This window comes from Typopeltis vanoorti, chromosome 15, assembly GCF_054136105.1.
Source record: "Typopeltis vanoorti isolate ZY-2024b chromosome 15, IOZ_Tvanoo_1.0, whole genome shotgun sequence".
NCBI lineage: Eukaryota > Metazoa > Arthropoda > Arachnida > Uropygi > Thelyphonidae > Typopeltis > Typopeltis vanoorti.
Window position 1 is genome coordinate 73,200,921 of NC_143563.1, and position 17,154 is coordinate 73,218,074.

The 17,154-nt window shown below is 34.4% G+C and overlaps 1 protein-coding gene across 1 annotated transcript in view; it reads right to left on the reverse strand.

Moving 5' to 3' along the window:
* LOC150098881 (extended synaptotagmin-2-like) overlaps positions 1-17,154 on the reverse strand; it is a 253,180-nt gene that overhangs the window by 234,199 nt on the left and 1,827 nt on the right. Inside the window, exon 2 of the mRNA XM_090404585.1 lies at positions 9,519-9,560. Coding sequence (XP_090260711.1) covers positions 9,519-9,560 — 42 coding nt within the window. The remainder of the gene's footprint in view (positions 1-9,518; positions 9,561-17,154) is intronic.

Consider the following 17,154-nt stretch of genomic DNA (forward strand, 5'->3'; position numbering starts at 1 on the left):
CCTCTTTCCTCTGGACATCAAATAGAGAAAGGAATAAGATATTTACCTGGTGATACATCAGATCTTATCCGCATACAGAGCACAGCTTAACTATTGCAAAGCAAATTACCTCAAAGGAACCTTCCTTACACGGAATACACATCCCTCAAAGAACTAAAATCAGACAAAAATATCGTTATAATCAAAGCAGATAAATGGAATGCAACAGTTTTGACTCTGAAGATTATAGCAATAAAATGAAAACTCTTCTTGAAGATTCTAATACCTATAGACCTTTAGACAGCGATCCCACATGGCGTGCTCACAATAAAACCAATGATCTAATTAAAAAAATGTCTAATTGGACTTAAGAACTTAAAAGAACTCTACAATCAAAACACCCATTAGTTCCAAGAATTTATGGTGTACCAAAAATACATAAGATAGGTATTTCCTTAAGACCGATAGTGGATGGAAGAAACTCTCAGACCTCTAATTTAGCAAAACATCTCGCTAACATGATTTTACCTCACATGGGAAAAACATCTTCTTTCATCAAGAACAGTACACATTTTATTGAGAATGTAAAAGATATTTACATTATACCTTCAGACATCTTAGCAAGTTTGGACGTTATCAGCCTATTTACAAATGTTCCAAGAAACGAAACTGAATCTCCTTGAAGACCTCTTTCCTCCGGACATTGTAGATCTTTATAAACATTGTATAAATAATACTTTTTTCATGTATCAAGACAAATTTTGGGAACAAAAAGAAGGATTGGCTATGGGCTCTTCCCTCTCTCCGGCTTTAGCTAACCTATTTATGGAACATTTTGAAAATAATGCTTTAATCAATTATCATAAAAAACAAGAAATTTGGTTATGCTATGTAGACAACATTTTCATGATTTAGTCAGGAACAACAGATGAACTCATTGCTTTCAAAAATTACCTGAATAATTTACATAAGAATATAAAATTTACTTTAGAACAAGAAGAACTTAGAAAACTTCCTTTTCTTGACATCCTATTTGAAGTCAATGAAAAAGATAATAAACTTCCTTTCTCAATATAAAGAAAACTCGTCAACACAGGAAGATTTCTTAATGCGGCCTCACACCACCACCACTCTTCACAAAAAATAGATCTAATAAAAACCCTGAGGGACAGAGTTTATAACTTTTATATAACAAAACCTGTGGTGAATTCATCACTAAAAACAAACGTAATAACCACAGTAATGACTATTTAATTCATAAATATTTCATCCCAAGTATCTTGGGACATCACCAGTACAGTAATTCAAACAATACTAGGAATAACATACAATTTGGGTGCATGATTACAATGGAATCTCAATATGCGTGCAGTAACGTGTTATAGAAGTAAATTAAATATAATTGGAAAAAAAAAAAAAAAAAAAAAAAAAAAAAAATATATATATATATATATATATATATATATATATACACACACACACACATACACACACACATACACATAAACTAGGGGCTCCACCCCCCCCCATGTTCCGGACTGTTATTAGGCCAGTTCTCACACACACACACACACACACACACACACACACAAATGATAAAGATCAACAGATGACTGAAAACGAAATATCTCACTACAGAATTGCTAAAGTATGCAATTGTGATATTTACTACTATGATGGAATGTTATGGAATTCTCGAATTTCAAAGACTCGAAAGGGGGTTCCCCCCCTTGGCGCCTATTGCACCTAATCCCCCGCAAGTTCCGGACGGGTAGGCCGGTTCTACTTGAATTCTGATGACTCGAATTTCAAAGACTCGAAAGGTGGGTTCCACCCTCCGAGTTCTGGACCAGTAGACCGGTTCTCCTTGAATTCTGATTACTCGAATTTCGAAGACTCAAAAGGGGGATTCGTGCCCCCCAGCACCTACGGTGATCAAACCCCCAAGTTCCAGACTGGTATGCCGGTTCTCCTTGAATTCTGATGCCTCGAATTTTGAAAACTTGTGTCAAGACTGTACATCGAAGAAGATTTAGAACTGCCAATTAAACACATTCCTATTGTCTGAGCAATTATTCTCAAATTCCTCAGAATACAAAATAAAGATGAATTAAGGAAACTTGCTTACTAGAAGACATATGCAAGTATATTAGTCAAGTGAGATCTTTAACTTCTTTTGTATTCGGAGGAATGAATGAGTGAGGAGAAATAAATAAAATAAAAGAAGACAAAATAAGACAGCATAAAATAAATACTACAAAGGAAGTTCACATAGAGTCAAGTGAAAGTATGGAACTTTCAGCTGAATGCTGTGTTCAGTATGAGAATAACTAAATGGCCATTTAGTTATTCTCTGTATTTAATAAGAATAAGGTTAGATAAATAGATTGTCATTCTACAGAATGCAGAATGACAATATTAATTCTGCAGAGAATATGATCTCCTCAGAGAGAAAAAGAGAATGATTCAATATACTGAATTTGTAGTATTATATATAATTATGTTTAGAGTAAACATTTTAATTCTTTATGTATCTTGAGCATCATTTTTTGGAAAAACACAACATGCTGATTTTGAAGTCAATACACCATCATGGATACAAATCTGAAACATTCTAGCCAACTAAAATAAATTTATATATAAATATTGTTACTTACTCTCCACAACTGACTAACACATTCATGTCAGGGCAATCGTAGCTCTCTCACCATCATCCTAACTATCTGATGGGATGAGAGAAAAAACATTTTGTCCTGTGGAGATTTATTTTGTGCTTGCATTTTGGCAGATGTGCTACATATCATAATGGCTCTTTATTTGTAACCAAATCTGGGGGGGGGGACATCGTGTTTGCTTTAGTATATATTAGAAGTCCACAGTATAACTTGAATAGTTATAGAATGGACAGTTATGGTAGCAGAGTAACCATAAAAAAAATATAGTGCAAGTTAGGTAGAATTATCAGGAGTGGTGCTGATGTTAATTCTCTATAGGAAGATTTGAACAGACTTTTAGCTTGGACAAATGAATGGGATTGCAGTTTTAAGGTTAATAAATGCAAGGTGTTACACTTTGGGATACAGAGACAAAAGGCTATGTAATGTATTGATTGAGCTGTACTTTAGGAAGAGGATGAGATTCGGGATCTTGGGGTGATGGTAGACAGTGGACTAAAGTTCCTAGGGCACATTGTATTGCTGTTATGGTAAAAAGTACTTTAACCTGTAGAGATAAGGAGGTGGTGCTACCTCTATATAAGACAATGGTCCAACCACACATGGACTATTGTGCTCAAATTTGGTCACCTAGTTTTTCATTGTGACGTGGAAATGTAGAGAGGGTCTAAAGATGAATGACCACAATAATATCGGGACACTGGTGTGTTGGTTATGCAGATAGTTGAGGGAATGTGGATTACAGAGTTTGGTGGGTAAAAGGAAAAGAGGATATATGATAGAAACCTTCAAATTAGTTAAGGGATTCTACCAGATTAATACAGAAGGAATTATAAAAAGAGTGGACATGAAGATTGGAAGAACAAGAGGCCATTCCTAGAAGTTGTATAAAATGTGGTGAAGAAGGGTGCGAGGTGTAGATTTGGAGATTTGGTGAGTAGAATGCATTGTCAGTATGTATTGTGAATGCAGGGAGTGTAAATAAATTCAACATTCGTTATGATAGATATGTTACTAGTTGAGTGGGTCTCTCACAATGAATCCATTGACTCCATGGAGGCTACTGAAATAATCATAACTGGTGCAAATGATTTTCAAATATAACACCATAATATATATGGAGATACCTGTATAATAACAAAAAATATATAAACAAACATGTTCACAGATAATATAATATTAAGTTGTGTTTAGTAGTAATAACAGCAGAAAGTGTGATCAGAGAATTTCATATATCTGACTTAATCTGGAAGCCAAATTAAGACAGTGAAACATTTTTTAAAGAAGTCATGTACTCGTAGTTATTACATTGTAAATGCTAACATGTTTACTGAAGTTCACTCCTATAGACAAAATTCTGTGCTTAATAAGAAGAAAAACAGTATACATAGAACACACTGTGCTTAACAAATTGAAAAGAAGCCAAATTCTTAAATCTCACTGTTAATATGATATCTTTGTGAATATCTAATGTGGAGCTTCATATTGATAAATGAATAAGTTTATTTAATTGATCTTCAAAGTACTATTTTTTTATTTAAATAAAGGACTCTTTCATATAAAACACACCAGTGGCAGCTGGAAAATTTTAAATGGGGGTGCTGCATATACAAAATAAAAAAAAAAAATTTTTTTTAAATAATAAATTCTTTTTTTCCTAATCAGTAACCAATTTATTAATAAATAAATTTACATATTAAAAAATTGCTTTATTAAAAATATTTGACCCTCACCACGAACAAACACCAATAATAAAAGTTTCTTATCTCACAGAAATAGCGCACACAAGCATACGATACGCTGCTCAACCAAGCAGTGTCGGAATGACCTTGTAACGTGCAATCACAAGCACAAACGAATATCGGCGAGTCTGGCTGCACCAGTTATCATGATTATTTCAGTAGCCTCCATGGAATCAATGAATTCATTGTGAGAGACCCACTCAATTGGTAACATGTCTATCATAATGAACATTGAATTTATTTACACTCCCCTGAATTCACAATACATGCTGACAATGCATTCTACTCACCAAATCTACACCTCGCACCCTTCTTCACCAAGAGCTTCACTAATGAAGCTCTTGCATGCTATTTGTTACACACTGCTATTCTCTCCTGCCTATCTCTGATACTTAAGAATATCCTTCATGCAATTTTTTTCTTAAATTTCTTACCCATTTTTTTTAATCTGTTATTTTCAGTTGAAATTTTTGCTCCAAATTCTAACTTAAATTCTGAGCTAAACTTCATAAAACACTCCTAACAATAACAGTTAGTAATTTAAAAACATCACTGTTCAGACATACCACCACACACAGTGATGTTTTTAAATTACAAACAATTACGAGCACAAAATTCTGTGCTTAATGAGAAGAAAACAGTATACATAAAACACACTGTGCTTAACAATCTGAGAAGAAGCCAAATTCTTAAATCTCACTGTTAACATGATATCTTTGTGAATATCTAATTTGGAGCTTCATATTGATAAATGAATAAGTTTATTTAATTGATCTTCAAAGTATTATTTTTTATTTATTTTTTTAAATAAAGGACTCTTTCATATAAAACACACCAGTGGCGGCCTGTGAAAATTTTAAATGGGGATGCTGCATATACAAAATAAAAATAAAAATAAAATTTTAAATAATAAATTCTTTTTTTCCTAATCAGTAACCAATTTATTAATAAATAAATTTACATATTAAAAAATTGCTTTATTAAAAATATTTGACCCTCACCAATAATAAAAGTTTCGTATCTCACAGAAATAACGCATGCAAGCATACGATACACTGTCCAACCAAGCAGTGTCAGAATGACCTTGTAACGTGCAATCACAAACGCAAATGAGTATCGGCGAGTCTGGCTGCATTTCGCCAAACGCAATAATTCTGACACTGTGTTAGATAGCAGTGTATTTGTTTCGTGTAACGATAATTGAAAAAAATATAATTCTTTTCATATTTTCAACAGTGACATTTGTCATAATTCAGCACTGTATCTATAATAAATAAATAATTATATGTTATTTTAACAGAATAAAATAAGATTTGCAAAAAATAGTTCACCCTCACCACGAACATGCCCAATAATAAAAGTTTTGTATCTCACAGAAATAATGCGCGCAAGCATACATACACTGCTCATTTCAGCAGTGTCAGAATGACTTGTAACGTGCAATCACAAGCACAAACGAATATTGGCGAGGCTAGCTGCAATTGGTCGAAAGTGATAATATCGACACTGCGTTAGATTGCAGTGAATTTGTTTCGTAATCTGAAGCATTAATTGAAAAAGCAGGGTTTTTCCCCCCAGATAAACTGAGGGAAAAAACCCTGCTGTCCACGCCCAAGACCAGCTAACTTGACTATGGCTGAGGAAGAACCTTAAGCTCCTCGCATCATCGACGGGAATTGAACCTAGGACACTCCTTCCCCAGGCATGTGGTTGCGAAGCGCATAGCCACTAGGCTAACCGCGTGGACAATTCCAATTATTAACTATTTAATCACTGTCGAAACATAAGCTGTAACCTTTAACATGTAGTATTGCATTTACATAATGTTGTTAGCATTGTTATTATTTATAAACACAAACAAAATTTAAATTTTTCATTTTTTCCTTGGGAGTGCTGCAGTGTCACAGTGCTTATGTACGGGCCGCCACTGAAACACACATAGAAAAAACAAAGAAACAATATATGAGAAACAATGTACTAAGAAAGCTTACTTTCCCCAAATGGAGTGCAGATCCTAGCATACTGAGATCTTTTGCATTGGCCCTTTGCTATTCATCTGCTGAATATGCCTGCCCTGTATTGGCCAGATCTTGCCATGCTGAAAAACTTGACCCAGTATTGAATGAATGCTGCTGCTTAATTACAGCATGCCTAAAACCCACACCATTAAGAGACCTATATACTTTTGCTGATATTGCATCCCCTTCAATTCAAAGATCTGCATTCTCAGCTGATGAAAGAAGCAGACAAATAAATAATGAGCACCATCCACTATTTAGCCAGACTAGTTCCCCAAAGACTAAGATCCTGACACAGTTTTCTAGCAATCATTGAACCACCTAAAAATGCTCCAGAGACAAAACTTAACAATGGTTTACACTATAACTGAGAGTAATACTGGTATTCCAACAGCCAAACATCTTCCATGTGGTGCTCACTTGCACTGGAATACTTGGAAAAGCCCCAAACAGATTTGATAGGAAGCTCCAAACAAAACCTCACTAGATCAGATAATTATGAAAGTGGGGCAACCCAGTCCATGGAACACCTTCTTTCTTGCTGCCTTCTTCAATCGATTTCCACAAAAGAGGACCCTACATCCTGCACAGAAAGAGCAGTTGATTGCGCAAGATACTGGAGGAACATCTGACCATATTTACTGTATATAACTTATATATAGTTACTTTTTCCTTCATATTTTACCTATTATTCTCTGTATAATTTACCTATTAAATTTAAGCCATTCTCATTTATAATGTATCCTAATTTGTTGTAAATAATGTCGTATCAATTACTTACTACTGTACCACTTGTGTTTGAATACGAAATAACTTAATTTGAAAGGTGTGCTAATATTAACTACCTCAGAGGATGCAAATGTAAATGAGGTATTAGTGCTACTGCATTGATAATCAGAAAGGTGATTATGGAAACTAAGCTTACATCAATACAATGGCATACTTCCTAATATCATGTTGCTCCAATCTTATACTTAAAAATGTGATCAGTAAGCTTGAATTTCTGTAGTCTCAGAAATTGCTGATCACATTGCTAAAAAGTGTCAAAATTGTCCGGATTCAGGAAAAGTATAAAATGCAAAGAAAAAGAATAGTCTGAAAGATGATTAGTCAAAAAACCAAAAGAAACCCAAGAAAGTTTTAAGCTATACAAGCAAAAGGAAGGAATATGAAAACTGACATCGTAACTATCACAAACAAATGACCACTACAGAGACAATTATTTAATGAGCATGTTTTGAGTGTATTTAATAGTAATGAGAATAATACTACACAAATTCCAAAATAGTTGATAAATACCAGGTGGACCAGATGTGAATCCGCTGCAAGTTTATCAGTGAGCAGAAATGTTTAAGTTATTGTGCCCTTGATAGTGCTGCTCCCCTCCATTCCCAGGAAATAGATACCCAAGAATGTATTGATGGTCAGATAATTAGGGCATCTCTAACTTTTCGCTAACTTAATTTAACTTTAATAATAAATTTAGTTTAATCCTTTATCCAAGTGTGAGCAAACAAAGTTTGCGTCTGAAAGTATCTTCAGGACTGAGGTAAGGTAGCACAACATGGGGCAACTCGCAGCAAAGGTGGATCAAGCTCTCAACTCCTTGTCTCAGTATCTCCCATAATGCACAGCACATCTCCTTGCGGACATGTATACTGCTATGCATTAAGGGAGGGCCACTACCCATACTGGTTTTGACCTTTATTAAGGTCTCATCAGTGAGAGCCAGGCCCAGAGTGGAGATGCTAAGGCAGAAGCAATAGGAGTTGCCAAAAGGTGTGCAACCTTATTATTAAATTACTCTGGATTTAGAGAAAGATGTTGAAAGTTTAACTTTAGTCTTAATTAACTTGAAATTTAACTTTAGTACTTAATTAACTTTCCAAAAATGGATGATATAAGAAAGAGAGTTCATTCCTGGAAACTCTAAAGATCATGTGGGTAAGAAAAAGGAGAAAAGGAGATTTTTTTTGCTTGATGGGTGGTGAATGAGTGGAATGCATTATCAGAGTGGATGGCAAGTGCTGCTAAATTTGTTCAAGACAAGGCATAATAATTATTGTAGTATGTGAGAGTTACTTGCAAAGAGTCTTTGGACTCCATGGAGGCTTGGAAGTAATACTAAATGCATTTCAAATATAGATAGCTGGCAATTATGAAGTATTTTAATCTTTGAAAAGCTGAAGACAAAACTATTTTTCTGTCACTGTATAATTTCAAAGTAAGTTAAGCATAAATTCATATTTAATATTACATTATTTCAATTAATTTTTTTTCAGATAGCTGAGATCGGTAAACAAAGAAAAAAGCAGGAAACAATATAAGAAATGGTGGGAAATCTTATGACAGAATATGTAACTTACAAAAAGAAAATTTGAAAAGTTCAAATTCAAATAATAACAGGAAAAAGAACTTAAAGAGTATGAAATTATAAAAAGGAAAATCCAGAATTAATACTTAAATTTTGAAATGTTACCTATGCACAATGCTATCCCACCACCCCACCCCACACCACTGCAATGTGTTTAGAGAACACATATTATGAACATTATAAAAACCATGTGGCATACTACTGCTACAAAGAATAGTAATATGTCACATGGCATATGCTGACAAGACAGGTTGGCAGGAATGATACATTGTTCCACTTAATTTGAGATTAGACCATACCTGGACTAATATGCAGAAATCTGATTTTGGAAATGAGTAATTGAAACAATGTCAGGATCCTGGAAGTTGATTATGATGTGCTTAATGAAGAGGCTGAGTAGTGGGAATACAGAGACATTCAAATCTGACAAGATTTTACCAGATTAATATGTAAGATATCCTCCTCCCCCTCTCCCTCTATGAATATGCAAGATATTCATAGAGGGAGAGGGGGGGAGGAGGAATGAGAAGCCATTCTTGGAAAAAACGTGGCAAATAAGAGAACAACTAGATTTTTTAGATGACAAGCAGCATGTATTCCCTGAGGGTGCTATGAATATGGAAAAATGCGAGTTAAAAGTACAATATGACAAATTTTAGTCTTTGGGTGGAACCACCTGACTCCATGATGATCCATTAATAACAAATGTGATAAATTTTTTGTTTCTTACCTTGTTTAGCCATTCCACTCGTTCTGTCTCCGGAAAAAAAACCTACAAAATTCATTAAGATAGGTTTAAAATTAAATTAACATATAACCATCCTATATGTCACTAAATCTAAATTTTGGGAACTAAACTACTGAGAATATCATTAGGAAATGAAAAAGGAAATTTTTTTAGATAATAAAATAATAAGTTATTTATGCAGACTACTATAATCAGACTACTTGTATATATATATATATATATATAAAACTTAAGGATATATATAATTTTGACAATGTATACTACTTGAGCTCTCATTTAAAACAAAAATAAAACAGCTAAAGCAAATCTCTGGGAACGGATATACAAAGTTTTAATCAATTAAATGTATTAAAAATATACAGAGTAGCCTTTAAACTATTTTGTAGTTCAAACTTTCATTTAAATTAGAAACTTATTATTGAAAGTTTATTTATTTATTTTTATTCATTTTCTTGAGGCCTATTATGTAATATTTCACTATATCAATTGGAATAGTTATATCACTAACCAGAGATTTCTCCTAAATAACGAGTTGAATTCATGATGCCCTAAACTCTAATGAACTTGAAAACTTGGATATATTTGTCCTAAACAAAGAAATAAACTGAAAATACAGATCTGCAACAAACAAAAATTTCTAATCTCAGCCACACTGACTTGAGTGAATAACATCTTTACTTTCCTTAAAATATAATATCCATAAAAAATACCAGTATCTTCAATTTCAAACTTACAGCCAATGAGTTAAAATTCAACACAGAATGTTGAAAGTTTTTCCACTTTAATTTATAGTATAACTATAAATTAAAGATAACAAGAAATTATATTCTTGATTTAATGCTTCATCCAAGTTTAAGCAAACAAAGTTTGCATGTGAAGTAACTTCACGACTGGGCAACTTGTATATAGAGGCTAATGACTTCACATCATCACTTGCCTTAGTATTTCATAATACAAAGCACATATCCTTACATGTATAATCATGTATAATGCTATACGTTATATAGGAAGGATCACTACCCAGACTGGTTTCTACCTTTATTGAGGTCTCATCACAGTGGGAGCCAGAACCTGAAGTGATACCAAGGTCGAAGTAATGCAGAAGTCGTATTTTCATATAATGAGTAGCCAAAAGGTGTCGCACCTTATTATTAAAATACTCTGGATTAGAGATAGTTGTTGGAAGTTTTTCCACTTGGTTATACTATAAATTAGCATATAAATTTCGTATAGGAAAATATGACTTACTTATTACTTTAACCTTGGTATCACCTCTGGGTCTGGCTCCCACTGATGAGACCTCAATAAAGGTCGAAACCGGTCTGGGTAGTGACCCTTCTCATGATGCCTAGCATTATATATGTCCATAAGTCTTTGCATTATGGGATACTAAGGCAAGTGATGCGAGGTCATTAGCCTCTATATATGAGTTGCCCAGTCCTGAAAATACTTCAGGTGCAAACTTTGTTTGCTTACACTTGGATAAAGGATTAAACCAAGAATATAAATAAAATACCAAATAAATAAAAAACCAATAAAACCAAACCAAGAAACCAAGGAAGAGGGGAGATATGAGAGAGACCAACAAGTTGGTAAGGGGTTTTTATAGGATCATTGGTGGAGAAGTTTTACAGAGAATAGTGGGAGATCAGGGGAGAACCAGAGGTCATCCCTGGAAACTGTATAAAGCGGGTGTGAGTAGGGGAGTTAGAAGCAGGTTTTTTTCATGCAGAGTTGTGAGTGATTGGAATGCCTTGCCTGAGAGTGTGGTGTCTGCAAGGAGTTTGAATGTGTTTAAGACACGGTATGATGAGATGTGTGTGAGATAAAAGGACCTCCCAGATGAGTCTTTGACTCCATGAGGTCTTGTTTAATAATAATAAAATATAATTTCTTGGCATCTTTAATTTATAGTATAACCAAGTTGAAAAACTTCCAACAAGTAAAGTACGATAGTTTACAATATTTTGTTCGTGGGATGTGCTTGGAATATATTAATTTAATGGCAGCTAGACCTTTTCAGATCCCAGTAAACTATGCAAACTAGGTAATAAAGCATCTGATTCAAAGTTCACCTTAAGAAAACATCATGAAATAGGATAATTTGTTTTCTAAGGATCCAAAGTATGTGCTTACAAATATTTTACTAACAAGTGAACCTTTATTTCCACATACAAGTAGTCAAAAGGTGTTACTTTATTACTAAAATACTCTGGATTAGGGATAGATGTTAAACGTTTTTCCACTTGATTATATTACAAATTAAAGATGCCAAGAAATTATATTCTTGGTTTAATACTTTATCCAAATGTTAATCCTTATTCCAAGTCTTATCAACCTGGAAACTTATATATCTAATCTCCCACTTATCCACCAATTAACAAGCCTCTGTAACCCACACATCTTCAATCTCATATGGAGCATCACACAGACCTGCCACCATCTTGATAACTTGTCTCTGAATCTGCTCCACCTCATCCACATCTCCAGGAAATCCTCACCTGTGCATAATAATTTAGATGAGGCCTTATAAAAAGGAATAATAACCTGCTTATCACTGCATGTATGGGTGGGTGTTGTTCAATAACCAGATAATCCTATGAGCTGTTTTAGCCACTTCTGACCTCTGGCATTTAACTCTCTATCTGCCAACATCCCCAAATCCTTGGCTTAAATTTCCTGGAGTACAGTTCCATCAATATGGTAAACAGATGATAATCTTTTCCAAAATGCATAACCTTATGCTTTGCCACATTAAATTGACATCCATTCTCATTTGCCCATACTGCCAGTCTATTTAAATCATCCTGTAAAATATCATCATTGACTATTGCTCTAGCTAATTTTAAATTACTTACAAACAAATGAATATTTCCCATATCGTTAATGAACAAATTAAATAGTAGTGGTCCAAATACAGAGCCCTGTGGCATCAGTCATAAGCCTTCTACAGGACCACTCTTGAATAAACTATTATCTGGTATCTCTCAACAACTACCCTTCTATCCACATCACCAGCTTCATATCATATCCATTTAATATAATTTATATATCAGGATTTCATGCAGTATCCTGTCACACACCATTGCAAAGTCCAACAGTATTACTGTATAGGCATTACTTTTATCCAACTCAGCTGTCACTTTATTATAAAAAGTGAGCAAGTTGACCTACTCTTCACAAAGCCATGCTCATCCCCCCCCCCTCCCATATAATATTGCATTTCCTATCCACCCATTCCTGAATTTGACTTTAATTGACTTTTCCATTATTTTGACCACTGCTCCTAAAATTATAATATGTCGATACTTTGCTACTTCTGTCTTCCAATCTCCTTCATGTAATGGAACTAGTTTCACCTCCTCATATTCCCTTGGGAACAGAAGGCGAGATCCATGCTAAGACTCAAACAATCTAGTGAAATGCACTATGAATTCCCTACCACATTCTTATAATACACAAGCCAATATCCTGTCCAAACCTACAGATGTATTCACATCCAGATTCTGTAATATCTTATGTACCTTGATTTCCTCTATCTCCACATTTACTTGCTGAATGTTCAAATACCTCTCAGAGTTCAATGTTTGTTGCACTACAAACTACAAACTGGAGTTATGTACTCTGCTAAGAGACGTTCACTGGGCATCTGCCACACCCATTCATCTGCTTGGTAGAGAGTATAGCCTGATTCTTTGCTCCATAACACAACTTTTCAAGCTTCCACATCCCACTGGACATGCTCTTTGCACCACTGAAGATGCAAAGAGAGATACATGTTGGTTCAGATAATGTAGGTCTTGCACACTGCAGTCCTACCATGGAATCCATGTTGTGAGCCATGGTTCTGAATGCTTTTGTGCAGATTTATGTTCCAGTTGATGCCCAGAACTCAGCATTCAACATGTCAGCCAATGAATGGCTGACATGTTGAATGCTGAGTTCTGAATGCTGTTTTTACATATTGTACTTTGTAGCACCCTGCTGTCACATCTGATGAGTATGGTAAGTCAACCACTGTGGGTAGCACTTGCAGTTAAATCCCTGCATTTCCATTAGTATGGTATCACTGATTGTTGATCTGGGATGGCCCAATTTGTCAACAATTAGCCAAACAGATAGACATACAATATGGTATCCTATCACAAAGCCTCTTTTGAACCTTGTCATTTCCCTTCTTGCAGCTATTTCACCAGGATAATACTGCACTGACTTGCAAGCACCATATTCCTCAAATTTATACTGGATACAAACATGACTCGTTATATTGCATGATACACCTTGCACATGGGAGTGTCCGTTGACTTCTTTACAAGCAGTGTGTGTACACACACACACACACACACACACACACACACACCTATCATTAATTGTATAAATTTACAGTGTAAATTTATACAATTAACAAATTGCTATATTATTACATGGCACTTGCTTAGAGTTCCAAGAACTCGCAACAGAAGGCCTCTACATCAACATTTTTGCCTGTTATTAGTCCATAGCTAACCAACTTTCAATTGAAACAACATCTAATCATCATCTCATCACTTACTGTATATAGATTATTTAATGTATTTAAATGCATCAATAATATGTATGTCAGTTCAATATTACTTCATAACATTCATTCGTTCATTCATTCATGTGTCTCCTGCTTTTTTTTAAAGTTTTGTCTAATACCATTTTCGAAATTGCATGGAAGATATTTCATTAGACGCATGGCTGGACTGTAAAAAAAAAAAGTACAGCAACCTCTAGAGAAGCAGGAGATGAGGAGTATTTGCTCTCATGACAAGCAAAAGCAAATGTCATCTCAATTCTGGAATAGTATATCACACAGGACCATATGAAATACTCTATTAAAACTGCACTGGCATTTTAATTTCGGATGGAAATAATGGCTGAAGAATGAAAAAAGAAAATGGCAGAAATACCTTTATATACACACACACACACACACATTTATCCTAGTATATCAGTCTATGAGAGAGAAGCCTACTCAGAGAATTCAGATCCAAAATGATAAACAGAAATATCTACCAATTTTTGAAAAATATTTTAAATTAATATTTTAGGAATGTGTGGCTCTGAAATTCCAAAGAGAATTATAACCTCCACTTGGTATTAACTCAAAAAGTTCAGTTTCTCAGACTTCATATTCTTTATAACCGCTACTGACAACAAGTGATTATTCGAGTTTAAATGGATCATTAAAAGGGTAAAAGTTTTAGAAAATGGAAAATGACATAATTTCATGTGCTGTATATTAAAGAAATTCTAGTAGTTATCTAGTAATGAGAATAGGCTATGAGTAGAGTAACCGTCAACCGACCCCTGCAACCATCAGCTCATATAGCTACAGGGAAGAAGAGCTTGAATAACCGGGAATTGTAAGACAAGAACTACTAAGGTAGTGTATGAAGATAATATCTTCATCTTCAATATCTTCAAACCTTCCAGGGAGGATATTCTCAGTTGTCCCTTGTCTGAAAACCAGGAGCAATCTCTTGAAAATAGTAACATGGAATCAGAACACTCTACGAGGCAGGCAAATTAGATAACCTACTCCAGGAATTAGAAGTGATGAAGGCCAATATTGCAGGTATCAGTGAAGTGAGGTGGATAGATTCAGGCATAATAAGAAGAAAAAATTGCACTATAATCTGCTCTGGCAGTGACTTACACCTTAATGGAGTAGCACTTGTCCTAAGTAATAGAACTGCAAAATCTCTACTGGGATATTGGCCCATAAATGACAGAATCATAACATCAAAATAACTGCACAACCATTCAACCTGTATATTATCCAAGCACATGCACCAACCCAAGACCATCCAGATGAAGAGTTGGAACAATTTTATGAAGACATCCAAACTACAATCTCCAATGCTAAGTCAGATGATGTTATTATAATGATGGGTGACCTAAATGCAAAAGTGGGCTCAGAAAAAATCTCATTTTGCATGGGAAACCAAGGGCTTGGAATCAGAAATGAAAGAGATGAAAGATTAATTCAATTCTGTGAAACCAATGATCTAATAATTGCTAACACACTGTTCAAACATCCTCCCAGAAGACTATATACCTGGAAAAGCCCTGGGGACATCTATAGAAACCAAATTGACTATATAATAATAAGCAAAAGATTCCGAAATGGAATAACACAAACAAAAACATATCCTAGAGCAGACATAGGATCGGACCACAACCCAGTGATTGCAAAAATCAAAATAAAACTTAAGATACCAAGCCAACCATCATTAAGAGAAACTTATAATTCAGACTCACTTAACAACCAAGAAGTTAAAGACTGCTTTATAAAAGAATTCACAAAATTCCTTAACAAGTCTGACACCACAACTCACACCAATTGATGAAATTAACATGAACTGGCAAACATTCAAGAATAGCATCAATGAAACAGCCAAAAATACACTCCCACAATTAAAAAGGAAAAGGAATAAACCTTGGATGAATGAAAAAATACTAACATTGATGGAACAAAGAAAAAAGTTAAAGAACAAAGCTGAATATAAATGCATGAATAAAGAAATAAAAAAAGAATGCAAGAAAGCCAAAGAGGAGTGGATTAAGAATAAGTGTATAGATGTAAAATAAAAAAAGAATGCAGGAAAGCCAAAGAGGAATGGATTAAGAATAAATGTAAGATAAATGTATAATGCAAGTGTCATTAGAGACTCAAGAGACCATATTCTAATGGATAAAAAAGAAATAATGGAAAGATGGATTGAATACACAAGGAAGTTATACAAACAACAAAGGAATGATATTCCTGAACAGACTGATTTAGAAGGACCATCCATTTTACTCTGTGAAGTTGAAAATGCCATCAGAAAACTAAAACCACATAAAGCTGCAGGAATAGATAACATCGTGGCAGAATGGTTGAGGGCTCTCGATGAAGGACTGAAATTTCTAACAAAATTATGCAATAAAATATACGAGACTGGATTTCTACCCAAAGATATTAATCACTCAATTTTCATTCCAATTCCCCCAAAAAACAAAAGCTACAAGATGTGAAGAGTTCAGGACAATCAGCATCATCAGTCAAATATCAAAAGTCCTCCTGTACATTATTCTTGAAAGAAATAAAATAAAAATAAAAATAGAAATAAATGATACACAAAGTGGCTTCAAGGAAAATGTAGGTACAAGAGAAGGTATTTTCAACATCAGAACCATCATACAAAGATATCTAGGAAAACAAAAAGATGTGTACCTCTGCTTCATAGATTACAAAAAGGCATTCGACAATGTCCAACATGAACAATTAATTGAAATCTTTTCAAAAATAGGCATGGATGGAAAAGACATCAGGATATTAACTAATCTTTACTGGGAACAGACGGCATCTTTGAGAATAAATAGAGAGACCTCAGAAGAATTCCCAGTTCAAAAAGGTGCGAGACAAGGCTGTGTCTTTTCTTCGATACTCTTTAACCTGTACATAGAAGAAATATTTAATAAAATTAGTAACCTCCAAGGAATCACTGTAGGGGGCAGAAATATTAATAATCTAAGATAGATATGCAGATGACACGGTTCTTCTAGCTGAAAACAAATATGACCTCAGAACTCTTACAGATGAAACCCT